The 27,134-nt window shown below is 32.6% G+C and overlaps 10 protein-coding genes across 10 annotated transcripts; 4 read left to right on the forward strand and 6 right to left on the reverse strand. All coding sequences in view use genetic code 12, as the record gives it.

Annotated features, from left to right (window-relative positions):
• The first annotated feature begins 4,611 nt into the window (after positions 1-4,611).
• On the forward strand, positions 4,612-6,148 carry RJT21DRAFT_24772 (uncharacterized protein). The gene has a single exon (XM_064883867.1). It carries the CDS (start codon positions 4,765-4,767, stop codon positions 5,908-5,910), a length of 1,146 nt encoding a protein of 381 aa, XP_064739838.1. The 5' UTR covers positions 4,612-4,764; the 3' UTR covers positions 5,911-6,148.
• Positions 6,149-7,180: 1,032 nt separating this feature from the next.
• On the reverse strand, positions 7,181-10,997 carry VAS1 (valine--tRNA ligase). The gene has a single exon (XM_064883865.1). The coding sequence runs from the start codon at positions 10,974-10,976 to the stop codon at positions 7,656-7,658; it is 3,321 nt and encodes a 1,106-aa protein (XP_064739839.1). The 5' UTR covers positions 10,977-10,997; the 3' UTR covers positions 7,181-7,655.
• Positions 10,998-11,090: 93 nt separating this feature from the next.
• Positions 11,091-12,962, reverse strand: RJT21DRAFT_104113 (U4/U6-U5 snRNP complex subunit). Its single transcript, XM_064879780.1, has one exon. It carries the CDS (start codon positions 12,877-12,879, stop codon positions 11,266-11,268), a length of 1,614 nt encoding a protein of 537 aa, XP_064739840.1. The 5' UTR covers positions 12,880-12,962; the 3' UTR covers positions 11,091-11,265.
• An 89-nt stretch (positions 12,963-13,051) lies between these two features.
• On the forward strand, positions 13,052-13,959 carry RJT21DRAFT_119235 (exosome non-catalytic core subunit). The gene has a single exon (XM_064881322.1). It carries the CDS (start codon positions 13,112-13,114, stop codon positions 13,835-13,837), a length of 726 nt encoding a protein of 241 aa, XP_064739841.1. The 5' UTR covers positions 13,052-13,111; the 3' UTR covers positions 13,838-13,959.
• Positions 13,937-16,215, reverse strand: DBF2 (serine/threonine-protein kinase). The gene has a single exon (XM_064881323.1). The coding sequence runs from the start codon at positions 15,958-15,960 to the stop codon at positions 14,044-14,046; it is 1,917 nt and encodes a 638-aa protein (XP_064739842.1). The 5' UTR covers positions 15,961-16,215; the 3' UTR covers positions 13,937-14,043.
• Positions 16,216-19,237: 3,022 nt separating this feature from the next.
• Positions 19,238-20,068, forward strand: FRP3 (putative ammonium permease; the record flags this gene model as incomplete). Its single annotated transcript, XM_064883861.1, has 1 exon — positions 19,238-20,068. One exon carries the CDS (start codon positions 19,238-19,240, stop codon positions 20,066-20,068), a length of 831 nt encoding a protein of 276 aa, XP_064739843.1.
• A 168-nt stretch (positions 20,069-20,236) lies between these two features.
• PEX22 (Pex22p) lies at positions 20,237-21,323 on the reverse strand. Its single transcript, XM_064883870.1, has one exon. It carries the CDS (start codon positions 21,005-21,007, stop codon positions 20,405-20,407), a length of 603 nt encoding a protein of 200 aa, XP_064739844.1. The 5' UTR covers positions 21,008-21,323; the 3' UTR covers positions 20,237-20,404.
• A 1,035-nt stretch (positions 21,324-22,358) lies between these two features.
• On the forward strand, positions 22,359-24,511 carry AMO2 (Amo2p). The gene has a single exon (XM_064883869.1). It carries the CDS (start codon positions 22,459-22,461, stop codon positions 24,448-24,450), a length of 1,992 nt encoding a protein of 663 aa, XP_064739845.1. The 5' UTR covers positions 22,359-22,458; the 3' UTR covers positions 24,451-24,511.
• RJT21DRAFT_24794 (SDR family NAD(P)-dependent oxidoreductase) lies at positions 24,512-25,670 on the reverse strand. Its single transcript, XM_064883868.1, has one exon. The coding sequence runs from the start codon at positions 25,335-25,337 to the stop codon at positions 24,573-24,575; it is 765 nt and encodes a 254-aa protein (XP_064739846.1). The 5' UTR covers positions 25,338-25,670; the 3' UTR covers positions 24,512-24,572.
• Positions 25,671-25,850: 180 nt separating this feature from the next.
• On the reverse strand, positions 25,851-26,618 carry RJT21DRAFT_2458 (SDR family NAD(P)-dependent oxidoreductase; the record flags this gene model as incomplete). Its single annotated transcript, XM_064883862.1, has 1 exon — positions 25,851-26,618. The coding sequence occupies one exon, from the start codon at positions 26,616-26,618 to the stop codon at positions 25,851-25,853; it is 768 nt and encodes a 255-aa protein (XP_064739847.1).
• Between the last annotated feature and the right edge of the window lie 516 nt (positions 26,619-27,134).

The following is a 27,134-nucleotide window of genomic DNA, read 5'->3' on the forward strand; positions in this document are numbered from 1 at the left end:
TCCACTACGAGACGACTTCCTTCGCTAAATCAGGGTCTTCTCAGGCCACTGATTGGCAAACTCCGCTCTCCAAGTAAACCAAAAGGAGACTTGCCAAAAGAGCGAATTCTACATCAACGAAAATTAAACGCTGTCATGAAAGCATCCAACCGTATGGAGGAGCAGTTATCTGACAGCCAACATTCAAACACTCTGCTTGCTACAGAGTCTTTTGATGACAATCTCCCTTCCAGCTTAAATAACAATCAGTTATGAATAAATCAAATGACATACTATCATTTCGTAACCGAAAAATAAGATTACGACCACAATCTCGTCAAGAACTCAAATTCACAACAATAAATATACAACAAACCCAAAATCATCAAAACGTTTTCAAGTATCTTAAACGCCATGACCTAAGTCTCTTAACAGAGATCAAGGCGGGTGATGCAGATAACTTATCGACAACCCTTTCCAAAAATAGTAGTACTTTAGCCTACACCAGACCATCCTCAAGAACGGGAATTGCTTTTCAAAACAATTCCCAAAAATTCAAAATAATATCAACTTCGCTTCTATCAAATCAACTAGAACAACAATACCAACCATATGTAGCAGACATTATTATCCAATCATTAGAAAATAATCGTCACTACTTAATAGTATCCATATACGCGCCCACAGGAAAAAAATTCAAATTACAAAAATATCTATTTTACCAAATAGACAAAGCTATCTCAACTATTAAAGCTAACCACTACCACAATCTCATCATTGTAATTGGTGGGGATTTTAATAATGTAATACCTCACTCAGACGAATCATCCAAGCCCCGAGATATTCAGGCCACTCAATATCTTATCAGACTTATTAACAAAAACAGTCTAATAGATACGTTCAAATACCTCCGTCCTAACACTATAGCTCCTACCAACCGAAACCATAAAGCATCACGTAGAATCGACCGGTTTTACATCTCCAATCCTGAAAATGAAAAAATCTTAAAATTTTTCATGCAAAAACCATCCCAAATATCAACCACTCACTTAGCTATAGGTTTTCATCTATTAGTAACTGAGAATCTACGTATCACGGCGGGAAGAAAACGTTTTATAGTTCCCGAGAAATACTTAGATGACGATGACTTCATAAACTTAATCAAAGACCAACCCTTCCATTCTTTGGCGGATATGGTCAACCTAATTCAACCAATTACCAACAAATATCGTCAACTCACCCAGATCAGAGGGGTAAATGTATTTGAAACCCAAAATAATAACATAACTACGCCATATACTGCTTCATATTTTAAAGACTTAAAAGAAGCTTTTAATGGTAGTAACTACTCAAATAACTTAATCACTGTGATTCGTTCAGGGTCACAAAAATTCTCCACCACTCCAGACATACTTAATGCCATCTCCCAATACTATAAAAGTATGTTCACTCCAAGAGATACTTATCCAACGGCTATGAATCAATATATTCAGAGCTTCAATAAGAAATTCTCGACTGATCAACAACGTCAACTCAATCAAACCTTTGACTTAGATGAGTTTACATTGGCCTTAAAGAATACAAGCAATCAAAGTGCACCAGGACCTGATGGTCTTACTTTCAGATTTTTGAAAAAGACATGGGATAAAACAGGTCCATTAGTGGTCTCTGCCGCCAACAACCTTTTTACCTCATCATCCTTACCTACAATCTTAAAAGAAGTCATTATCAAAATCATTCCCAAACGGGAAAAATCCATACAAGTGGAGGATTTCAGACCAATATCATTAATCAATACAACTACTAGACTAATTGCCTCGGTATTAAATCGCCGATTACTTACACATATCGACACTATCATCGGTAAAAACCAAACTGGGTTTATGCCAGAAAGACAAATGGATCAACAAATAATGCGTTTCAGAGCATTAGTTAACCATATACTCAAACAACAACCACAAGAATATCAATCGGTTATACTTCTTGATTTTACTAAAGCGTTCGACAGATTCCATCATGACTATTTGAGAGAATTACTCCTCCACATCAACTGTGGACTAAAGTTCACCAATATAATCATGCTACTTACACAACAACAAGAAGCTAAAGTCATAGTCAATGATTTCCTCAGTCCCCCCTTCTCTTTGGGTACCGGAACCCGTCAAGGATCTGCAATATCTCCATTATTATTCAACATAGCTTTGGAGCCTTTCTTGACTAGGCTAGAAAACAAATTATCAGGAATTGAACTTCCACTTAGGTGTGGCCAGACAATTGAGCAAAAGTATTTAGCCTTTGCCGATGACGTAACACTCTTCACTGGTAGCAGACAAGATTTGCTTACGATACAATCGGAAATAGCACTTTTTGAACAAGCTTCAGGTTCACTAATCAACCAAAAGAAATCCAAGATCTACCATTTCACGGATGAACCAATGGAAGAAGTCCTCCCTTTTCCACAATCTCCCATTCGAGATCAAAACTTCAAATATTTAGGAATCAGTATAAATAATTTTCTGTGGCCCACATATATTGAAAGCCTCAGAGTAGGACTAGTTACAACAACGGTTCGAACTCTATCAATCCATCAAAAAGCTGAAGGAATCAACTCCTTGGTTTTTTCCAAACTTTATTTCAGAGACTTACATCATCCTATGCTGTCATCAGACATCAAACAAATAAATGATATGATCAAAAACTTCTTTCCTTCTCACATTGGTGTAACTAATCTTTATGCTCTTAAGGCCCAAGGAGGATTTGGTCTTCTTGATCTAGAAGAACAAGTCAAAGGACGTCGAGCCAGATTTATACACAATATCTTAATCAACGACGAACAATCTCATCAGATATTGCTTCGAGATAAAATTCAACAGTATATCAATGATAATGCTTATGTTCCTCCAGAAATCCCACTCCAACCAAATAAACGTTTAACATATCCTTGGTTTCGTCTCCTTGCGGGTACCCCCATCAGGCATAAGACTGACCCTTCTGTCTTTCTTAAAGATTCCATGTGTGTCGCCAATTTTTTTACTAATGCTGAACAAAGCTATTTCTCAGCATGGTTTGATATAGCTGAGAGTAAAAATCCTTATCGGTTTGAACTACCTCAAAATTATTCAGAAGAAGAAATACAACAACTCATCCTCCAAACGCCCCGTAATTTCCAATGGGCTAACGACATGTATGAGCTCACACCGAGTTCTTTCAAAAGCAGAAGCAAGGCTAAACAGACCAAGCAAAGAGTATGCCTTGAACCAAATGGTTGGTCAGTTGACTTGAGTATATCACAAGCTCAATGGATCAAATTCTGGACAAGATTGAATCATCTAAAATTTAATGCTCCTAACAATTTCGATGAACTACATCGCTACAATTTAGGCTACAGACGCCACTACAATCCCATCGCAGACAATACCTGTGATATATGCAAAACTACGGTATCAAACTCCGAACTAGCTAGCCACATCTACTTGTCTTGTACAGTAGCTGTCAAACTCTGGGAAAAACTCGGACCTCCACTTCCGCTTAACTTCACTGCTTTAGTTGCAAATCCAAATCTTTCAATCACAAATGCTACACGCATCAACAGATACCTACAAGCTATTGATTCCCTCCGGAAGAAACGACGAACTGAGCCGGTTAGTGACAAACTAACCGACAAAGTTCTTTATCGATGGGTATCATACTTCACCTTGGCTGAATAAATAGAGCCAAGACGCTAACTGGATAACTCCAGTACCTCTTTCTTTTCAACAAGACTACAATCTTTATCAATGTCCTTAACCAACAAGAGTTTTTTACTATCTACATAGTTTCTCTAAATTTTTTACCATTTATGACTCTCTATTTACATAGAACTTAATAAATGTTGTATTGAAAAAAAAAAAAATGGTCACGTGCTTTTATTTTAATGAATTTGGGCTACCAGTTCTAGGACTTAATGTATAATAATAGATCCATACTAAACAATACTTGATTAAGTTCTACTTGTAATTTCTCATTCAATGATTATAGCAATTTAAAATAATGTTATTGAGGATTTTATAATTTAAAGTGTTAGTATTGAGATAGTGCTTATTCTTTATACGGCTTTTACTGATATTGTGGATTATTTTCCAAATTTGCTGCGAAAATTTTCACTTGGTTAGTAATCTTTTTAATTACCGTTGTTAACCGACATGAGTAGGCATTCAAAAGGAATTATTATCTGCATCTCAGATGCCTAGGCATTAATTATTATTCCACAGTTATAATTCAGGGCAATTTTTCGATCTAGCAGATGCCATTTAGACAGATGCATTAAATGCTTAATACAGGAACTAAGTTATGGAATAAATAATTTTACAAAAGATTATTGAATATATGATGAGCTTTACTGTTAACTTACATTATTTAGCAGCAAGCTGGATTTTTCTTGAATCTAGTGAAGTCGCTAACGAGTGTGACATAGTCGAATTGGGAGAAGTTAACCGCTAACAAAATTTTTTCTTCGCTTCTTTTTCTCCGCTAAAGAAAAATAAATTATTAATATGGTAAAAAAACTGTGGCGTCTACTCTTGAATCCTAATAAGTCTCAAAAAGATTAATAATAAAATGTGCATTCAACTAGCTGAGGTAGGACAAGACAAAGCAATTTAGAGTATTTCGGCAATTATATATTGCCTGATTTGCAACTTAAAGAGATCGAACCATTCAAATTTGAATATACTTTTATTTTTCATATTTTTCATATATATTTATACTACACTTTCTTTTCCAAATTTTCAATTAAATCATCTTAAAATGTCAGACGAAACAGAAATGTCATTCCAAGAGATTCCAATAATCGATTTAAAACTTGCAACAGATCCAGCAACCAAACCTAAGTTCTTACAGGACTTGAGACATGCTATTATTGAAGTTGGATTTTTACTTTTGAAAAATTATGAAATATATGGACCTGAACAAGAAGACCTAGAACAAATTAAAGGTGAAACATATAAATTTTTTGATTTACCAAATGAAATTAAATTAGGATGTGAAATGATTAATTCTCCTCATTTCTTAGGTTATTCAAGATTAGCTAATGAGATCACAGCTAGTCATACTGATTGGAGAGAACAAATTGATTTGGCTACTGAATTACCAGCCCCAGGTAAAGATGAACCACTTTATAGAAATATTGAAGGTCCAAATTTATGGCCAAAGGAAGAAGCTATCCCTAATTTCAAGCCCACCGTTACAAGTTTCATTTCTAAGATGAGTGAATTAAGTAAACAATTTAGATATTTGGTTGTAGAAGCTATTGGCTTAGACAAGCATGCATTGGATATATATTTTAAACCAAATCAACAATGTAAAATGAAATTAGTTGCTTACCCAGATTCAACTGAATTAACCAATAATAACGTCAAGTCAGTTGCATTAAGTGATACTCCACAGACTCAACAAGGTGTTGGTCCACATCGTGACTCTGACATTCTTACTTATATTTATCAAGTTACAGATCATCAAGATTCATTACAAGTTCAGAATTTCCAAGGAGATTGGATAACAGTTCCAAATATTCCCCAAACATTAGTTGTTAATGTTGGTCAGACATTGGAAGCCATCACGCAAGGTGTTTGTAAAGCTACTATTCATCGTGTTCTCATTCCTCAACCTGGAACTGGAACTAGAATTTCCATTCCATTTTTCCAAACCATTGATCTCGATAGTCATAAATCTATTGTAGAAGGTATACCAAAGGATGTTATTGATTTAAAGAATAAGAGAGATAAAAGAATTGAGAAATGGGGAGTTGATGTTGGATTCCAATATCAACCAGATATTAGTAAACATCCAGTAGGTTACGCTGTGTTTAGAAACAGAATTAAATCCCATCAAGATGTTGCTAATAGATGGTATCCTGAAATCTTAAAATCCGTTTTACAAGAATATAAGGATTAATAAATTATCTTTGATAATGTTAAACTTGTGTATAGAATTTTTAATGAACAATATTATTTAAAAGTCATTACTGATTTGTAAGATTAAGGTTAGAAAAAGATTGCCTGCAAATGTCTGGACCATATGATGCGAAAAAGCTGGGGGAGAAAATATTAATTTATTTATTTTTTCTTTTTATTTTTGATGATGAAATTGTATGACGAAAGGATGAATTTCAAACTTTAACACAAAATCGTTACACGGGCAACTTAAAGATGCAACCAACACGTCTACTGATCTACATAAGCTCAATTGACAAAGAACTAGTGCATTTAACAATTGAGCTTGTTATGAAGTTTTCGTATAATTGCAAATATATTTTGTTTGACGAAATAAATACTAGCAAATAGATTTAGTAAAGAAATGTAAATTAATAGAATTGACTCAATTGGCTATCCCTGGTTCAACCAGTAGCCTTTCAAAACATTAAACCCATTTAGTTTTGTTGTTGACCACCTTGACCAGAGTAGTCAGAGTAGAGTTTCTTGGCATCATTACCTAATTCAGAGTAGTTTTGTTGACCAGATTGGTTACCTTGAGAATAGTCACTGTATAATTTCTTAGCATCAGTAGCTAATTCACCATAGTTTGGACCAGAACCAGAACCAGAAGAACCGGAACCAGAAGAACCACCAGCTAATTTTTCACCTTCTTGAACAAGGTTACCTAAACCACCTTGACCACCTTGACCACCAGTTAATTGTTCTAATTGTTCACCTTCTTGAACTAAGTTACCGATATTACCAAAACCACTCATTATTAATTATTGATTATTATTTGTTTGTATGTAGAAATAAGATTCTATGGAAAAGAAAAGACCAAAAAGAAGAAAGTTAATTTAAAATAATAACCGAATGGAAAAGTCGACGTATATTTATATACAAATGTCATTAGAAGCGTCGTGGCGCGACAAGTTTAATCGCACAACTACATCATAATATAAATTATATGGAATATTTCCATTTGGTAGTGATAGCTGGTAAGCTTTTGTACTGAATTGCATTGTCATTTAGGGGCAAAATCCATTTCCACTAGATAGGAAATCCACAAAAAAAGAAAAAAGAAATTTCGTGCATAGAAAATAGACTACAATTCCAATTCCTATTTGTCTGAAATAGGTGGTGAAACTGAAAGTCAGGTTTGATATTTCATATGTTTTATTTAGGTGCAATTAGAGGTTACATAGAGAGGGGGCACGCGGACAGGACACACTTTAACAGTTTATATCCACAATTGATTCATAGCCGAACGGCTTAAGTAGTAAATTTATAGATTAGTATATATGCCATAGTTTTACTCTTTTGTTGTCGGTGGCCATAAGGTGCATTTTGTGTTCAGGATATGTCAAAATATCAATAGGCCCATGTCATCGAGATTAGGCGCGATGATCTGAATAACACAACATTTAGTTATCGATTTAAACCTTCCTTCACAAAATCGCTACAGAAATCAATTGTCTCACTACTAAAGAATTGTATAACGTCGAATTGAACCAATACAATCAAAATTACATCAATTACTTAATTATTCAATTGACACATACACGCCGTATACTAACACCTCCCCCCTAATTTAGCTCATTGAATTTTTGTTCGTTGACGCATTAAACAATGGGGAGGACTCATAACCTGTAAATGCATCTAACCCGCACTATCTCAAAGTGTACATCAATATATTGATAAAATATTTACAAAATATAATTATATCTAAAGTTTCAAATTTTCTAAAATGGCAATGGTTTGTTCATAACCCTCAACTTCTGCACCAAGCTTTTCTAATCTCTTATAAGCTGCATCTTTAGCTTCTTGCTTAGTCTTTTCGGAGAATTTACTAATAGCTTCATTTTGTTTCTTAGTAAATTCATTAGCAGTATCTAATTTCTTTTGAACTTTAGCAATTTCTGCATCTAAATCAATTTGTCCCTTAACTAATACATGAACAGTTAATTGAGGTCCAATGGCTTGTAATGCACAACCACTTGGAACTTCTTCATTACTCTTAACAACAGAAATCTTTTCAACCCCCTTAATTAATGAAACAATAGAATCTTGTTGTTGACTAGCAATATTAAATAATTCTTCATTAGATGATTCAACATATACTTGACCATTTTTCAATATATTATATTGAGATAATAATGATCTAGCACCTTTAGTAATATCTAAAACAGAATCATAAGCTTCTAATGATTTAATATCATCATATTCACTAATATATTCTGGATATTTGGCAACAACAATTGAAATTGTTTTATCACCTTCACGACGAGGTAATCTTTGCCACATTTCTTCAGAAATAAATGGCATATATGGATGAATTAATCTTAAAGCTGAATCAATACAAGTATATAAAGTATCTTGAGCAGATTTCTTTTGTTCTGGAGTACCATCTTGAATTAAAGATTTGGAATTTTCAATATAAACATCACATAATTCATACCAGAAATTATAAATATGATTAGTAGATTCACCAAAATCACGTCTTTCTAAAGCAGAATTAGTATTTTTAGAAGCTTCTGATAATTTATGTAATATCCATTTTTCAACTAATGATTCTTTACCTGTTAAACCAGAAGATTTTGGTGGAACATAATCTTCACCTAATCTACCTAAAACAAATTTAGTGGCTTGATAAATCTTGTTACAGAATTTTCTATAACCTTCAACTCTTAAGATATCTAAATTAATATCTCTACCACCAGTACTATAAGCACAAAGAGCAAATCTTAAAGCATCAGTACCACATTCAGGAATACCATTTGGATAAGAAGCCTTTTGACCTTCTTCAGCCTTAGTTAATTCTCTTGGATCTAAATTACCAACTCTTAATTTATCATGTAATGCTTGTAATGTAATACCTCCAATAACATCTAATGGATCAACAACATTACCTAAAGATTTAGACATTTTACGACCTTGAGCATCACGAACTAATGAATGACAGAAAACTTCCTTAAATGGAATTTTTCCAGTTAATTTTAATGATAATAAAATCATTCTAGTAACCCAAAAGAATAAAATATCCCAACCAGTTTCTAACATTGATAATGGAGCAAATTTTTTATAATCTTCAGAATTAACATTTGGCCAACCTAAAGTAGCAATTGGCCATAAACCAGATGAAAACCAAGTATCTAAAACATCTTCATCTTGTTCTAAAGTAAATTTAACATCTTTAAATTTAGCATTAGCCTTTTCTAAAGCTTCTTCTTTAGTTCTACCAGAAACCCAATAAGCATCATCTAATCTTTCATTTTCTTGACCTTCAATATTAACAAAATAAACTGGACATCTATGACCCCACCATAATTGACGAGAAATACACCAATCTTGAATATTTTCTAAATAATAGAAATATTCAGCTTCTGATGATTTTGGAGTAATAGTAATTTCACCATTTTTAACAGCAGCAATGGCTGCCTTGGCCATTTCCTTTTGATTAACATACCATTGAGGTTTTAATAAAGGTTCAATAATATCACCAGATCTTGAACTTGTTGGAATAGTCATTTCATTATCTTTAGATTCAACAAATAATCCCTTTTCTTTTAAAGCTTCAATAACTTTAGATCTAGCATCAAATCTCTTAGTACCAACCCATTCAGGACCACAATTATCATTTAATAAACCATCATCAGTAAAAATATTAATGAATTCTAAATTATTTCTTTTACCAGTATCATAATCATTTTGATCATGAGCTGGAGTAATTTTAACGGCACCAGTACCGAATTCCATTTCAACTGCTTCTGAATCAGTAATAATTGGTATTCTACGATCAATAAATGGATGTAATAAATATTTACCATGTAAATGAGTATATCTTGGATCTTTTGGATGAACAGCAACTGCAGTATCACCAAACATTGTTTCAGGTCTAGTAGTTGCAACAGTAACTTTTTCATCTGATCCTTCAACTTGATAAGAAAATGATGTAATAACACCAAATTCAATTTTATTATCATAATCTGGTACTGATAATAAAGTTCTACCAGTAATAGTTTTATTATCAACTTCTAAATTTGAAATAGCAGTATTTAATTTAACATCCCAATTAACTAATCTATTGGCTCTATAAATAGTACCATCTTCATGTAATTTAACAAAGTTTTCAATAACTGCCTTGTTATATTCAGGATTTAAAGTAAAAGCTTCTCTTGTCCAATCATAAGATGCTCCTAATTTTTTAACTTGACTACTAATTCTTTTATGATATTCATCTTTCCATTCCCAAACTTTATCAATGAATTTTTCACGTCCATAATCATGTCTAGTTTTCTTTTCATTAGCCCAAATTTGTTTTTCAACAACTGATTGAGTTGCAATACCAGCATGATCAAAACCAGGAATGAAAAGTGTTGTTTTACCTTTCATTCTATTATATCTAATTAAAGTATCTTGAATAGAAACAGTTAAAGCATGTCCAATATGTAAAGCACCAGTAACATTTGGTGGAGGAGCAGGAATAGTAAACGCACCTTCTGGTTTAATATCACCAGTTTCAGTAAATTCTGGTTGAAATAATCCTTGTTTATCCCACCAAGAATACCATGAACTTTCAACATTCTTTGGATTATAAGCAGAAAATGCAGGATCATCTAAAGATACTAAGATTTTCTTTTCACCAGGAATTGTTTTATCAATAAATTCTGGAATTGGAGCAGCTGGTGCCTTTTCTTTTTTAGCTTTAGCTTTCTTTGGTTGTTCATCACCCTTTGGTTTAGCTCCTGCTTGTTTAGCCTTCTTAGCTTCAAATTTTGCTAATTTTTCAGCCTTTTTACGCTCTTTTTCTAATTCTTTAGCAGTTTTTGGTTTACCTTCACCTTCACCTACAGTTGGAGCAGAAATAGAATTTGAAGCTTCACCATTGGTAGTGGTGGTGGTTGGAGGAGTTTGAATTGAATTTGAACTTTCTTCACTCATAGTAAACTTAGACGAATAAAGTCTTGTAATTACAATGGGCCTTCTCGCAAGTGGATGAAAGTTACTATGAACTGTTCTTCTTATGAGTAGCCTGTTAATTAGCATACACTATCAAAAGGGTCAAGGACCATACAAAATAATTTTATTTTAATTTTTTTTTCATCGGACGGGCTGAAAAAAAAAAATTAGTCATTTTGAAAAATGTCATAGTGTGACACGACATAGTTGGATGCAAATTATTATGAGTATGAGATAGGGAGATATTTGTGAGGAAATAAGGGGGTGCGTGTATTATTGTCAAGAGACAAGTTGTCTATGGTATATATGTAGAAGTTAGAGTAGATTAGAGTATAGTATAGTATAGTAGAGTAGATTATATTCACAGTAGAATGGCTTAATCTATTTTCTTTCTCTTAAGGGGATTCTCATTATCATCTGTTTTGGTAATACCACTTAACCAAGAATTAGGAGTTCTACCACCTAGTTTAGATACTTTAGAATTGGAACCATTTTCATTGGACTTGTTCGAAGCAGGATTCGCAAGAATTATACTATCAAAGTCATCATCATATATACTATTTCGTTGAGTATTTGCTTTTTTATTCAGTTGTTGCAACCTATTAGTCATTGCTTTTGACATTTTAGCATTAGTATTGGTATTGATCTTAATAGCACCAATCCTACCATTAGAACCACTCGAACGACTCATACCTAATCCAATTTCTTCTCCATAACTATCCATAATTGAATCTTCTTGTTTACCAAATTCCATTTTATTTTGGGCTTTACGCAATTCTGACATTTGAAATCTTTCTTTCATTTTCCTAAATCTACGACCTCCTCTCTTTTTAGATTTAATTTCAACTGGTAATGGAAGAGCTTTATCAGGTTGATTTTCTGGAGGTTCTAATAATTTCTCAATCTTTAATTTAATCTCATCAAGATATTTCTGACCAAACTCTCCATTAGGACTTGATCTTGATAAATCAATTCTAGCTGCTAGAATAACTTTCCCACTAATAATTCTCATTACTGAACGTTGAATATCATCTGGTAAATATTTAACTATATCTGAATGATATAGATAACCTGTTTGTCTAATGACTTTTGAAACATTTTTAGTTTGAGAAGAAAGATCTCTTACTCCAATAGCAGGTAGATTACATGCTTGAGTTAAAGCTAATTGCTTTAAAGAACCTGTTGCAATTAATAATTGAGAGGTTGTAATTGATCCAATGATTGCATTAACATTAGGAGCAATCTTTGATAACTTTTGAGATATAAACAGTGATAAATCATGTAATAAATCATCTAATTCTAATACCAATCGACAACAACTTAATAATTTATGTAAATCTTGATCATTCAATATAAATTGATTAGTGACTTGTTGTAATGCAGCCATAATTATAACCAAGATCTTTTCATTTGTTATGAAAGGTTTTAATTCGGATTCATATGTCCTAATACCTTTCAAATCTTGCTTAATTATACATACTATTTTAACATAATCTATGGGATTTATAACTATTGATTCCAATTCAGGAAATACTACTTTATATTGAAGTTTCACTAACGAATAGAAAGTCGTTATCTCTTGATTTATTATGGTAGATAATTCATTTATTGATAATATAAATCGATATTCTTGAGATTGAGGTTCAGAATCACTCGTTATAGAATTTATTAATTCCCAATAATCTTCATCTTGATCATTATGTGATGAGTACTCTTCAATTTTAGATTTTATTTCCGCAAGCAATGGTAGTATTTTTGAGAATTTAGTTAAATTATCAATATTTTCAATATTTGACTCATTTAGTATGGCATGGTATGAGTTACTTAAGGTATAGTTTCGTAATAATTCTTCGAGTCTTTCTTCAAATGGAACCTCACTTTTCTCTTCATGTTCGGTTTCTACTTCTAATTCTGGTTTTTCTTCAATTTGTTCATGCTCATCTGAATCACTTCCAAAATCGTCTAGCAATTCCTTCTCATAATCTTCCATTTTGGTTTAACTTTGTATGGTTGTTGTTGTATATGAAATATCCTCTTCATCTCTAAATGGTAAATATCATTTTGCATTTATTGATGTCGCCTACGACATAAATTTAAGTGCATGTCGCGCATCTCTGCTTGAAAAAAATGAAATATAGGCAATATCACAGATCCAATTTGTATAGTAATAAAAGTATTTAAACCCATTTATTTACTATTTTAAGCAATATTATACACATAGTATGACGTTTAAAGTAAGGACGTCTGTACTTGACAACTCCGATGGGTCAGCCGAACTAACTACTTCGGATGTTAAATTAATTGTATCTATAACAGGACCTATTGAACCTAAACCACGTCAAGAACTCCCCAATGTCGCTAGTCTAGAAATTGTAGTTAGACCAGCAGTAGGTTTAAGTACCACAAGAGAAAAGGTACTTGAAGATAAACTTCGTGGTATGTTACAAGCAGTCATAGTGAGACATTTATATCCTCGACAATTAATTCAAATAATAGTTCAAATTCAAGCCACTCCATTATCCAAACATCAAGGTGGTGCATATTCAAATCATCGTGATGAAGTGGAATATTCCAATGTTGAATTAAATGCGGCTATAAATGGTTGTTATTTTGCATTGGTTGATGCCGGCATAGCATTATACAGTTCATTTGCTTCAACATGTATTTCAATAACCAAACCACATGAGATTAATGATAATCAGGAATATATAATTCAACCAACATTAGATCAATTAAATAATAGTTCTAGTCATCATATAATATGTTTTAGTATAGAAGATAAAAAAGCTACCAAATTATTACTTATTGATAGTCTTGGTGAATTTACTGAAGAAGAATTATTTACTGTCATTAGCAAAGGAGTTGAACAAACTGAATTATTACATGAAAATTATCAACGGAAATATATATCTGATAAGATCCATAATGACTATATTTGGAAGTCATGAAACATCCCAATTTAGCATATCATATACGCATAATAAATGATATATGTAATTGTATAATAGTAATAATAATGATATAATAATAATAATAATATAATATATATATATATAGAAAAATATTGTACAGTCTAACATTTATAAATCATACCCAATGAAACGAAATAAAACCGAACCAATAAACAAACTCAGAACCAGAAGTCAATACCATACTAATATAATGTTGCCAATGGATCTAACCTATTACTTCTACCAATTGTACCAGAATTTGAATTAAAGTTTAGCAAATTAACTTCTCCATTGGTAAATTTATTATTAGGATTTGACTTGTGTTTAAACGTAAAACCAATAAAATTCTGTTGTAATTGACTAGATTTTTTCTTATTTTGATTTCCAGCATTATTTGTATTAGTTGACTTTTCTAATAACAGTTCATTATGTTCTTGTCTGGCAAATACATCTTTATATTTCAACATCATTTCTTCATCTTCAAAATCATCGAAATATCCAGCATCTTCTTCATTATCTAATTGAGGAGTGAAAGGTGGGGTTTTATCTCTTAATTTTGACCAATCACTAATATCATTGAAGTATGACATTTGTTGGACTTGTTTAAAATTAGATAATCTATCTTGAGGATCAGCAATTAATTTTACAATTAATTGCCAAGTTCTATCACTGAATACAAATCTTCCATCTTTAGTTTGAGGTCTTCTTAAACAAGTTTTCCAATTTTTTAAATTATAATAAGTTTCATCTTGCTTTGAACCAGAAAATGGTGGATAACCACAAAGACTTTCAAATAACATACATCCTAAAGACCAATAATCAATAGTAAAATTATAATTTTTACCTTGTAAAACATCCAAGGCCATATAATCAGGAGATCCAACAATAGAATTAGCAAAGTTCTTATTATAAGCAACTTGACTTTGTTTAAAAATCCTTTGTCTTTCATTCATTAATTTTGAAGGAATCTTATAATTATCACCAGTTAAATCTTGTAAATTATTTAATTTAACTCTCATACTTTCAATTCTTTCATTTGAAATTGAACCAGCTGCTAAACCAAAATCAGTTAATTTTATATGACCTTTTGAATCAATAAGAAAGTTTTCTGGCTTTAAATCACGATGAATATATCCTAAATCATGTAATGAATTGACAGCTAAAAACATTTCTGTAATATAAAATCTTGCATGAGGAGGTATAAGATAACCAGTATTGTTAAGTAAAGTTCTAAAATCTCCACCTGGTACAAATTCCATGGCTAAATAAACCTTTTCAGGATCTTGAAATGCATATAATAACTTTACTAACCATTCAGATCTTGTATTGGTTAAAATATCTCTTTCAGTTAATACATGTCTTGTTTCATCTAATTTCATTAATAAATTTTTATTCAAAATCTTAAGAGCACAAATTTCTCTTGTATCTTTCTTTCTAGCTAAGAAGACTTGTCCATAACCACCTTGACCAACTTGAGTTATCATTTCGAAATCTTTATGTTTTGGTTTTAATCTTCTTTTTCTTAAAAGAGCTCTCTCTCTTCCAACATAATTCTTCCATTCTAATTGTTGACGTTGTGGATTTGAATTTATTGATGAATCAGTTAATAATTTATGTTCAACTAATTTACTTCTTTCTCTTCTACTAATAACATAATCAAACATATCACAATAATAATCAAGAAAGTATAATTGAGCGACAGATGCTAAACGTTTAGTTTTTGGATCATTTGCCTTTTTATGAAATTCATCAGGAGTTAATTTATATCTTTGAGGACGATTTGAAGATTTAGTAGGAGTCAGATATTGAGAATGTTGTTGTAATTGATTAATATTTTGAAATAATTGATGTTGTTGTTGAGATGGTGGTTGATATTGTTGAGAATTAGGAAGAAATTGTTGTTGATATTGTTTTGAAGGAGAAGGAGTTTGATGTAAGATAGACTTTGTAGGTGAACTATAGGGAGTTATATTTTCTTTATTAATAAAAGATGATGATTTAAATGATGTATCAATATCCATACCATTATTAGAACTAATAGAGATATTTTCCATCGATTGAGATATATCAGCAATATCCTTAATGGTTGAATGCTTTGGAGATCTATTGAAGAATGACATATTTGTTTTGGCTTATCTTGGCGGGAAGAATGTAATTGATTAATTCAAACTAAATATGGAAAAGTTAATACTTTTAAATGATCCATGAAATGGAATTTTGGAACTGGACGGCAGATGGGATGAGTTCACTGAATGGACATACAAATTATAGAACACGGAAGATGGCAGATCTATAAATGAATGAATGAATAAATCACACATTGATATGGTATTCACCTGATTTAGGATGAAATTTTGATATACCAAAATTTTATTAGAAATGTTTATGTTTGTTCCCAATTAGGAAATTTGCAATATAAACCAGAGAATTACTTACATCACCGAAATAAGTAAAACAAGGGAAGAACAATGCATTCAGCATTATGTACTATAAGTATTACTGTAGAAGTATGTATGCGGGTATAAATCCATACATTGTCTATTATGAATATTAATATGAATAGTTAGGAATATATAAGTTTGACATTTTGCAACCTATTTTGCGTGTACTACTTCTTTACAAAATATTTTCGAGTTTGATCAGCGCTTTATATTAGTTCACACAAATTTAACCATTCAATTCCGATGCGACAGATGAGTTGAGATGAGGTGAGATGAGTAGGAAGAGTATGTATATTTCTAGAGTAGTAAGAGTAAGTAAAGATTGATTAACAGAAAGATCTAAACTTTTTACGGATTTTCAAATGAATCAGGTGACTTTTCTTTCTTCAGAGTCTAATAGCTATGTTAACAGCTGAGTCTGTCTAAATGTGCGAATCAGACTTACACTTTCATATCTAATACTCTTTATGTGAAAATAGTGAATATTGGTTAATCTAAAATTCAATTTTTTCATTGTGGGGCTAAAACATAGTCTAACTTAAAAATTGTCTGACATTCAAAAATTGTCTGATTGGCAATTTCTTTTTTAATTTCAGTGGGGGTCCGTTGCTGTTTTTTTATGCGATGTGTGTACATTGACCCCACAAAAACCTCCTTTTGACCTTTTCAAATTGCTCCAAAATTACTGGCAAATATACGTTCTGATGTAATATGTACAGTTATATCATTTTGAAAGATAATTGTTAGACCATAAAGCTTAATGTGGAGTAAGAATATTGATACACCATGGTATACTCCACCCTTGGCTGAATCATCTATCTAAGCCGGATTCAACGAGTCGTTCAGGCTTTCACTCTTTGAAGCCTAGTAGAACAAAGACAATTAGTTGGAGCCAAATCATTAATTAGATGTATGGAATAAAGGCTGAAAATGGACTTCATTCAAAGACTGGCTTGAAACTTTTTGTTCATAGCTCCGGCTTTTTTTCTCACCGACCGGTAGATAGTTTGAACCGGTCAAGGTGTATTTTTTCAGACCATATTAAAACGAATAAATATAATGAATTCGTATCATTCGTAATTGCTTGCGTTTTTTAAAAGTTATGATCTTTTGTAGATTGTGTAACCAACGGTATTGAAACAAAGAATGTTCCCATTAATCTGATTTACCACTTCAAGATAAGGAAATATAATAACCCAGTTCTCACCTAGAGCCTGAGAATTTTCTTTGACATTAGTTATGGAGACTTTTTTATGCTCACTGTTTCCGTCTATTCATCCTTTCTGACCATTCATCCAATGGATTGGAGGCTTTATTCAACTATAAGAGCCAGCAATGATGCTACTTCTAAGATCGATATGCTATTATAGATCGGTGAAGATAAAATTGATAGGTATACATTTATTTTAGTTGCGAAAATTGTAGCGCTGAAACCGGTCAAGTATTTTTATCCGGGGGCATGAATAATTCCGGTCCGATCTATCGTTGAAACATCTTGTTGCAAAACATATTTTGGTGCAGAAGAATCGATCACTCGTTTAAAAGGTAATTATGTATTAGAGTCGTAAACAGAAAAGCTTCAATCTAGTGCTCGGAATGAACCCTCCGGGTTGTGGTAGTTCACTTGTGGTGTGCTCCTCTTCTGATGGTTCATTCTCATAACCAATGCTCGATTATGAGAAATGTAAGTCACAAGGGCTGTAAGATTTATCACAACTAAAGAACAGATGATACGAAAGTGGGTTGTCAACACATAAGTGGTCATGTTACGATGATTAATAAGAAGCAAGAGATGATATGGTTGACATGGAAAGCGAAAAGCTTAATATATATTAATTAAGATAGAATTTTCAAACTTGAGTTTCTGCCACTCTCATATAGAGTTAAAGCGATGATATTAGATAAGTAATGATTGGAACTTCGAATACAATACTCAAAGGGTCTATGGTTAAAGTTGTTGAGAGTTACTATCATAAATGTTTGCGGTAAAGTGACGAGAGTGTTCGTCTAGAAAGAAGGACCTTGTGGGGTGTTTTCTGGGGTCGGAATGGCCGTCTCGGACTTTCTCCTGTGTGTGTCTCCTCTCCGAGTTCTCTATTTAAAAAAGTGCGAATGGGGAAGCAGTCACGGTTTTAAGATTAGGTGAATGACTTTTTAATAAGGTTACTTTTTAGCCAACGTACACGAATACACTAAGGCATATTTTCTTGATCAGCAGACAATAAGTTTCAATCTACAGTGGTACTGTACAGTTACATACTTGGCAGTTTAATAACAAAATTATAAACCATCAATATATAAATGACTAGTAACAGTTAAGGTTACATGAATATATTCGTTTCGTAGTACCTTGAAAGGTTAAGTGTCATTTTATAATCTGTGTAACCAACGAGATCGGAAATGATCGCAGCGGTAAAGTTATAATTGGCTGTTTTATTACTAGGATATTAAAAATTTATATTTTATTTATATTTTATTTTATTTTGCAATTGTTTTTATCGTTATTTCCTTGTATCCTTCAATGGGTATAACTCCCTACATAATATAATAAATCTCCGAAAATTCCTATAATACAATTGTAGTATTTATGAAAAGTGGAGTAAAAATGAGTTGACTTTGTCGGTGTTTAAAATTTTCCAGAATCGGTCAGACAAAAAACCACAAAAAAACCACGCACGAAGTAAAAATTTCAATTATTGTTGAGTTATTAGCTGCAGAAAAATTCAAACAAGGTCGAAATGTCTGTCTGAGTAAACTAGGTTATCTAAATCCATTTCACTTTAACTTGATATATATATATATTTATAAATTTTTCCAGTTTTAATTTTAATTTTTTTTATATTCTTTTTCCTTTCTCTATCATTCATTAATTCAATTTTATATACTATTAAAAAGGAGGTCTTTAATTCTCGTATTCACTTATTTTACATACAAATTATAATTTCTAATTAACAAAATGTCCTCAGACTTAGAAAACCAAGTTCCTCAAGACCACACTCTTTTGGTTGAAAACAAAGATGAAGGTACATCATCGGGACTTGACCCAAACCATCCTGATCATCCAGTAACTAAAGTTGTTACTGAAGGAGATTATGTCACCTTTGGTAATGAAAAATACTTGAGATCTGAATTAGTCGAAGCCTTTGGTGGTTCTTTTAACCCAGGTTTATCTCCACCACCAAAGCATAACATGGGTAATCCAGGTCCTCTTGGTTTATCTGCTTTTGCTTTAACTACTTTTGTATTAAGTTTAATTAACTGTGAAGCAAGAGGTGTTACTATTCCAAATGTTGTTGTTGGTTTAGCTTATTTCTATGGTGGCTTTGCTCAATTAATCGCTGGTATGTTTGAAATCGCTGTTGGTAACACTTTTGGTGGTGTCGCTTTATCTTCTTATGGTGGTTTCTGGGGTTCTTGGGCTGCCATTTATACTCCATCCTTCGGTATTCTTGATGCCTATGCTGAATCTACTGGAAAGGACTTACCTTATGCCGTTGGTCTTTACTGTGTTGCTTGGTTCATCTTCACTTTCTTCCTCATGTTGATGACTTTGAAATCTACAGTTGCTTTCTTCGGTATTTTCTTCTTCCTTTCCATTACTTTCTTGTTATTAGCAATTGCAAACTTTACTGGTAAAGTAGCTGTTCAAAAAGCTGCTGGTGTTTTCGGTTTAATCACTGCTTTCTTTGCTTGGTATAATGCTTATGCAGGTATTGCTAACGAACAAAATTCTTACATCACTGTCAAGGCTATTCACTTGCCAGATTTGCAAGACAGAAGAAAATAAGTTGTCTAACTTTGCTTAACTTAACCTCCTCGAAGTTAACTTTGTTATCTGCTTATAAGTTCCCCCTTTTTTAATGTTATATGATTAGTTAATGATGATCCCCCTCCCTTTTTTTTTATATATTTTTATATCTGTCAAGTACTTTTTTTATTCCTCCTCCTCCCTTTTTATATTTATTAAAATAGTAATGGTCTAAAAAAATTAATTGTAAGTTGTAGTTGTAGTTGAAGTTGAAGTTGTAATTGTCGTTTGGCTTGTTGAGGTCTGAAATTTTTATTCAATCTTTACAATATTTAACGAATAAATAATTTATATTAAGTAATTAATTAACTAACCCTAATTAAACATTGGCCGTATTTTCAAATAAATATCATCACTATTTTGATCTAAATTAATTATAGTCTTTATGAAGTTATTCAAATCCTTTGAGACATTACCAAAACTTACACCTAAATCATCACTACATACAAACAAAAGATCAGGCTTTAAATTCTTCAACATCGATAAATAACCTTGAATATTACTGCACTTCAATAACTTGAAGTTTGTTGCTGGAGTTGACTTCAAATTATAATCCAAATCATCCTCCGATAAGTTAGGCGGAAGGATAAATATGATATTTTCACCACCTTTGACAAGAATGTCATCTAATGGAAGTTTGGATGATAGGATTGATGAACTAAGGGTAAGAGCAATAGATTGATTCAGATATTGTTTTCGTATCTTAAAAGAGTTTTCATTCCGTATGTCCCTATCACTTATATTAGTTATGTTATTATCTGTTATACTGTCTGTTATTTCGTCTTTAACTTCGTCATTATGTTTGCTATTACCAAAATATGTCGAGTAGATCTTGTATGAAATTGTAATTAGTCCGGTAGCTACCAACGCAGTAGCAAATAGCTTGGGATTTCTACCATTTTTCTTGAATAAACTCATGCTTTGACTGCCTTCTCCTTAATAGTTAAATCGATGGTTAGAAGATTATTTAGTTTTATATATATATATAACCCCAGAAAATCCAACATCCAACCGAGGTTGCAAAACACGTGACCAACTCCATAATCCGAAACAAGTTTCGAGGTCTACCCTCGAGCGAAACTCAACCCAACAAAATCTAATCGATCGTATCCCCACATATTGTTGATTTAGAGGATTTAGAGACAAGAAAGTAAGGGGAAATGATGGTTACAGAATACAATCTGATAAAAGATGACATTTATTGTTTATTTACGTTGATCTAGAGAGTTGGGGTTAGAATCCTCTACTCCTTTAAATCTATGTCCATTATTTTACACTAAATATCTTATTACTATTTGATTTAGGCGGGTTTGTGTTTTCTCCATCTTCCCTTCTATATGAAGGCATCCTTACACCAATAGACTTTCTTTATTCTCATCTCAACGTACGATTCTCTAACCTAATATTGCACAAAATAGAATAAAAGCCGACACAGCCAGTCTTCTCACATACTGCCGTATTTCCTACTAATTGGAAACTCAGACCATTAAGCCAAACACGCATGTAGATTTACTGAATTAGGAAAGATCTATATTTGAACTGTGCGCATCATATTCTCCTCCAGATTTTTCATAGAAATCGAACCAACCATATAAGCGGGACGTTGAATGCCCTATAAGGTTTGTGTTAACTGCAAGAAATAATGCCTAGTAACGGCTTTTTATGTGTAGTTATGAATGTGAAATTCATTTGAAGTACTGCGGTGCAATAAAGTGAATAATTGAAGGATGATCATCTCAACTCTCTCATTAATTATTTTTATCTTTATTATTATTATTATTATTATTTACTGTAGATACTTGATTATCAAATGTAGTAAGCAAAAAATTGCATAACGTATGCTGGTAATTATAACTATTTTTGGCCTAACAATGATTATTCACATAACAAATATCTGTATGACAAGATTAATTGTGAGAATTTAGCGTTCGTCTACTAGATCTAGTAATTGAAGCGATATAGGGACCAGTTGATTCAGTTCAACTACTAAGAAAACATGGTTCACCGAATTAACCTGCCTAATTTGGAAGATTTTAGCGCTTTCCTAAATAGGAAATTCGAACAGAAACTAAACCTCCATTCACCATTCGCACCGCACCCCTCCTTATTCCGCTCCATTACTCTTCTCGTAGATAGCGGTTTCTTTAACCTTTTTGTGTACAATAATTGAATAATTTTGGTGGCTACTGATTGATTGAGATAGGAACTCTATAATTAGTTATGTAAATTGGTAATAGTCTCGATATTGTAATACTTCGGTATATATAGTTGTAGATCTGCCTCGCATCTTTACTTTTTTAAATTTTAAGAATTCACTCTTTTTATAATCTTATTATCATATAGATTTTGTATAATTATAAAGTAATAAGATGGCTCCTCCAATTCATCCATTCGATTCCGTAAGGGATTATGAAGTTAGATTAGCATCAAAGTTAGTTAAGGATTCTTATCCTGCTTCCGCTAATGTTCACTTTGTCCAAATTGATAAAGTTGATCCACCAAAGAAAGATATGATTAAATATTTAGAAGCTGAAAGATATGGTGGTGTTAAACCTCAAATTCCAAGAGTCTTATATGCTTATTATTATACTGATACTTTTGACTTTAATAAGGCTTTAGTAAATGTTACTGTTGGTCATATTATTACCAAAGTTAAACAACCAAAGGGTGTTGTAGGTCCATTATTACCAGATGATGTTATGGAATGGGAAGAACACTGTAATAACCATCCATTAGTTAAGGCTGAAATTGAAAAATTAAAATTACCACCTGGATACTCTGTCAGAAATGACCCATGGATTTATGCTACTGATGATCCAAATGAAAAGAGACCTTTAGTTCAATTTTTCATGTATGTTTTAGCTGGTAATGGTCATTCTGAATCTAACCATTATTCTTTACCATTAAAATTCTCCCCAGTTTTCGAATGTTTCTCAAAGAAATTCGTTAGAATCGATTACTTAGCTGGTGGTTTTGATGCTACTGTTACCCCAACTTTACCATGGCAAGAAGTCCCAGCCGTTGAATATCATCCAGATTTAAACGGTGAAACCAGTATGAGAGATGTTAAACCATTACTTATCTCACAACCAGAAGGTCCATCTTTCTCAGTTGAAGGTTCAAAAGTTAAATGGCAAGGTTGGGAATTCAGAGTTGCTACTTCTTCTAGAGAAGGTTTTGCCATTTACGATGCTTACTTTAAGGGTAGACAAGTATTTTACAGAATTTCTTTATCTGAAATGACTGTTCCATACGGTGATCCAAGAGCTCCATACCACAGAAAACAAGCCTTTGATTTAGGTGATTGTGGTTTCGGTACTAATGGTAATCACTTAAACTTAGGTTGTGATTGTTTAGGTGTTATTAAATACTTAGATGGTCATGGTATTCATGCCAATGGTGAACCTTTTGTCATTCCAAATACTATTTGTATGCATGAACAAGATAACGGTATCTTATATAAGCATGTTAATTACAGAACCAATAATGCTGTTGTTGCAAGAAAGAGAGAATTTGTTGTTCAAACCATTGCAACTGTTGCCAATTATGAATATATTGTTAACTTGAAATTTGTTAATGATGGTTCAATTGATATTGAAGTCAGAGCTACCGGTATTTTATCTACCATGCCAATTGATGAAAATGTCAAAGTTCCATGGGGTACTATTGTTGGACCAAACGTTATGGCCGCTTACCATCAACATATCTTATCTTTCAGAATTGATCCAGCTATTGATGGTCATAAGAATACTGTTGTTTATGATGATGCTGTTAAATTACCAAGAGATGATTTCAACAAATATGGTATTGGTTTTGTTACTGATCGTAAATATGTTGAAAAGGCTGGTTATGTCGATCAATCTCCATTCACCAATAGAACTTATAAGATCATCAATGAAAATGTCATTAACCCAGTTTCTAAGAACCCAGTTGGTTATAAGATTGCTATGCCAGCTAGACAAATGTCATTGGCCGATGCCGACTCTTTCAATAATAGAAGAGCTAAATTCTCAACTCAACAAGTTTGGGTTACTAAATATAATGATCATCAACTTTTCGCTGCTGGTGAATTTACTAATCAATCTCAAAAGGATACTGGTTTAGGTGAATGGGCCAATGGTGTTGATCCAGTCAGAAATGAAGATCTTGTTGTTTGGGCTACTTTAGGTTTCACCCATATTCCAAGAGTTGAAGATTTCCCAGTCATGCCTGTTGAAACTCATAACATCCACTTGGTTCCATTCAATTTCTTCGACAAAAACCCAGCTTTAGATTTGCCACAATCTAACCAAGCTTTCAACAAGAGTTCTCTTTACACTGGTGATAAAGCTGTCGAATCTTGTTGCAAAACTAAAATCTAAATTTAATTTTTCATGTATTTAATTTATTATTATTATTATTATTATTATTACAGGTACCTTTTTTAATGTTCACAATATATTCATTTATTTTAAAAAATACTATAAACTTCTAAATTGAGCGTTTATTGTGCGGTGTAGGCACCATCTGCTACGATGGAAGCTCCATTAATAAAAGTGGCTTGATCTGAAAATAAAAATGCAATCACATTCGCAATTTCTTCAGGTTGACCAATTCTACCAATTGGATGCTTCGATATTAATTCTTCATAAACAGATTGTGGAAGTGCATCTAATATGGGGGTTTTAATATACCCAGGATTTATCGAATTAACTCTAATTCCCTTAGATGCATATTCAATAGCTAATGTTTGCGTCAACAATTTCACACCTCCTTTAGCAGCTGCATAACTTGCAACACCTCCAAAACCAACTAATCCTAATATGGAACCAGTATTAACAATATTACCCTGTTTATTGTTGTTGATCCAATAAGTGATAGCCTCCTTATCTAAGGAGAAAACACCATTTAAATTAACATCAATAACCTTTTGCCAATCTTTGTAAGTAATTAAATGAGCAGGGGATGCAATTCCAATCCCAGCGTTAGCCAATACTAAATTCAAATCTTTGAATTGTTCAACAGCATAATCAACTAAATTCTTGTTATCCTCAAAATTTGTCACATCAGTCCTTAAGAATTTAACATTTTCGTTTCCTGATTTTTGTTTAAGACTGTTCAAGATAGAACCAACCTTCTCTTCAGGAGTAATATCTCCAACAATGACTTTTACTCCATTTTGAAGTAATTTAACTGTAGTAGCTAATCCAATTCCCGAGAGACCACCAGTAACTACTGCAACTTGATTTATTAAAGAATTGTACGACATATTTGCTTAACAATTGATGCTCAATTGAGTTATAAAATCAATATAATTTACGTAATTTAAAATTTATAAAACTTTCACTTTTAAGTGTATATATAGTGTTTCTTATTACCCCATAAAATCGGTAGTACTGGATCGGCTTCATGAACACTTTTTCGCCATTTGGTGACCCCACTACAAATAATAATTCTTCTGGTTAGGAGAACTACCACGGAAGAATTTCAATAAGTGCCATGATTTACTGTTGATTAATCTTGGCCGAACCCTAATTACATCACGCAATTAAGGAGCTCGAAATTTGAAAATATGGGGGAGTGAGCCAATTAATGAGAATATTATTTTTTACACCCATATTGCAGCCTCTTTAGGGTGCATACAGAATTCAATATCGAAAAAAAAAAAATTACGGAATATATTACGTAGGGGGTAAATGTTTATTACCGGACCGAATACTAAACAATATGAAACGCTTTTCCAATATGTTTGAAATCAAAGCATAATTTTTATAATTTTTCTTTATTGAGCAGTATAGCCACCATCGACTATATAAGAAGCACCAACGACGAATGAAGCTTCATCGGACAACAAGAAAGCAACAACATTAGCAATTTCTTCAGGTTTACCAAGTCTTCCAATGGGATGTTTGGCAATCAGATCAGCTTTGAAATTCTCAGGAACTCCAGCCATTATTGCAGTTTCAATAGCTCCTGGATTAACCGAATTGATCCTGATACCTTTAGATGCATATTCAACTGCTAAAGTCTGGGTCAATAGCTTTACCCCTCCTTTTGATGCAGAATAATGTGCCAAACCATCTCCTCCCGTAACGTAAGAAGCAACTGAGCCCGTATTAACTATGTTACCCTTTTTATTGTTCTTAAGCCAATAGTTGATAGCTTCTTTATCCAATGAGAAAACTCCATTTAAATTAACTCTCAAAACCTTTTCCCACTCTTCATAAGGAATTTCTGCTCCTGGGTGCATGCGGAGAATTCCTGCATTAGCAAAGACCAAGTTTAGATCCTTATACTGTTCAACAGCATAATCGATTAATTTCTTATTATCTTCATAATTGGAAACATCTGTTCTGTAGAATTTAACATTCTGACTTCCTGACTTCTCCTTAATTTGGCTTAAAATCTCTTTAGCTTGTTCTTCAGCAGTTATATCTCCTATAATAACTTTTACTCCGTTCTGAAGCAATTTAATAGAGGTGGCTAAACCGATCCCTGAAAGCCCCCCTGTTACAACGGCTACTTTGTTTACTAAAGAACTGTAGGACATTTTTCTGATTTCTGCAAATTATAGGGTACGTAAAGTATCCTCCACATTTTCTAAAATTTGTTCTCTTCGGACTTGTATTTATATTTCTGTATTAAAATAATCAGAAATAATCAGAAGATATTATATTATTACTTTGTATAATAATATTGGAACTTCCTGCTACACAATTGTCCGGAAGTTTTGAAAGAACTATTAACGAACTCCATTACACTACCGACCCGAAACCTGATATCCACCTATTGCTTAAAGAAAAGCATACTTCTTTCTTTTACAATGACAGAAACTTCCACCACATTTAAATCTTCGGTTAGTAATTTTAAAACTTCTGTTATATATTTGGAAACTTGCATGGTTAGCTATTGTCTTTTGCAGGTTATATAAACTCGGAGACCACCTTCAAGCTTTCTCTCATTGAGCAGTATATCTACCATCATCCACAAGTAAAGTGAACCAGTGATAAAGGATGTCTCATCTGTTTATATATTAGGACATTTAGCAATTTCTTCCGGTTCTGCA

This window comes from Scheffersomyces amazonensis (assembly GCF_036850825.1).
Source record: "Scheffersomyces amazonensis strain UFMG-HMD-26.3 chromosome Unknown RJT21scaffold_2, whole genome shotgun sequence".
Taxonomy (NCBI): Eukaryota; Fungi; Ascomycota; class Pichiomycetes; order Serinales; family Debaryomycetaceae; genus Scheffersomyces; species Scheffersomyces amazonensis.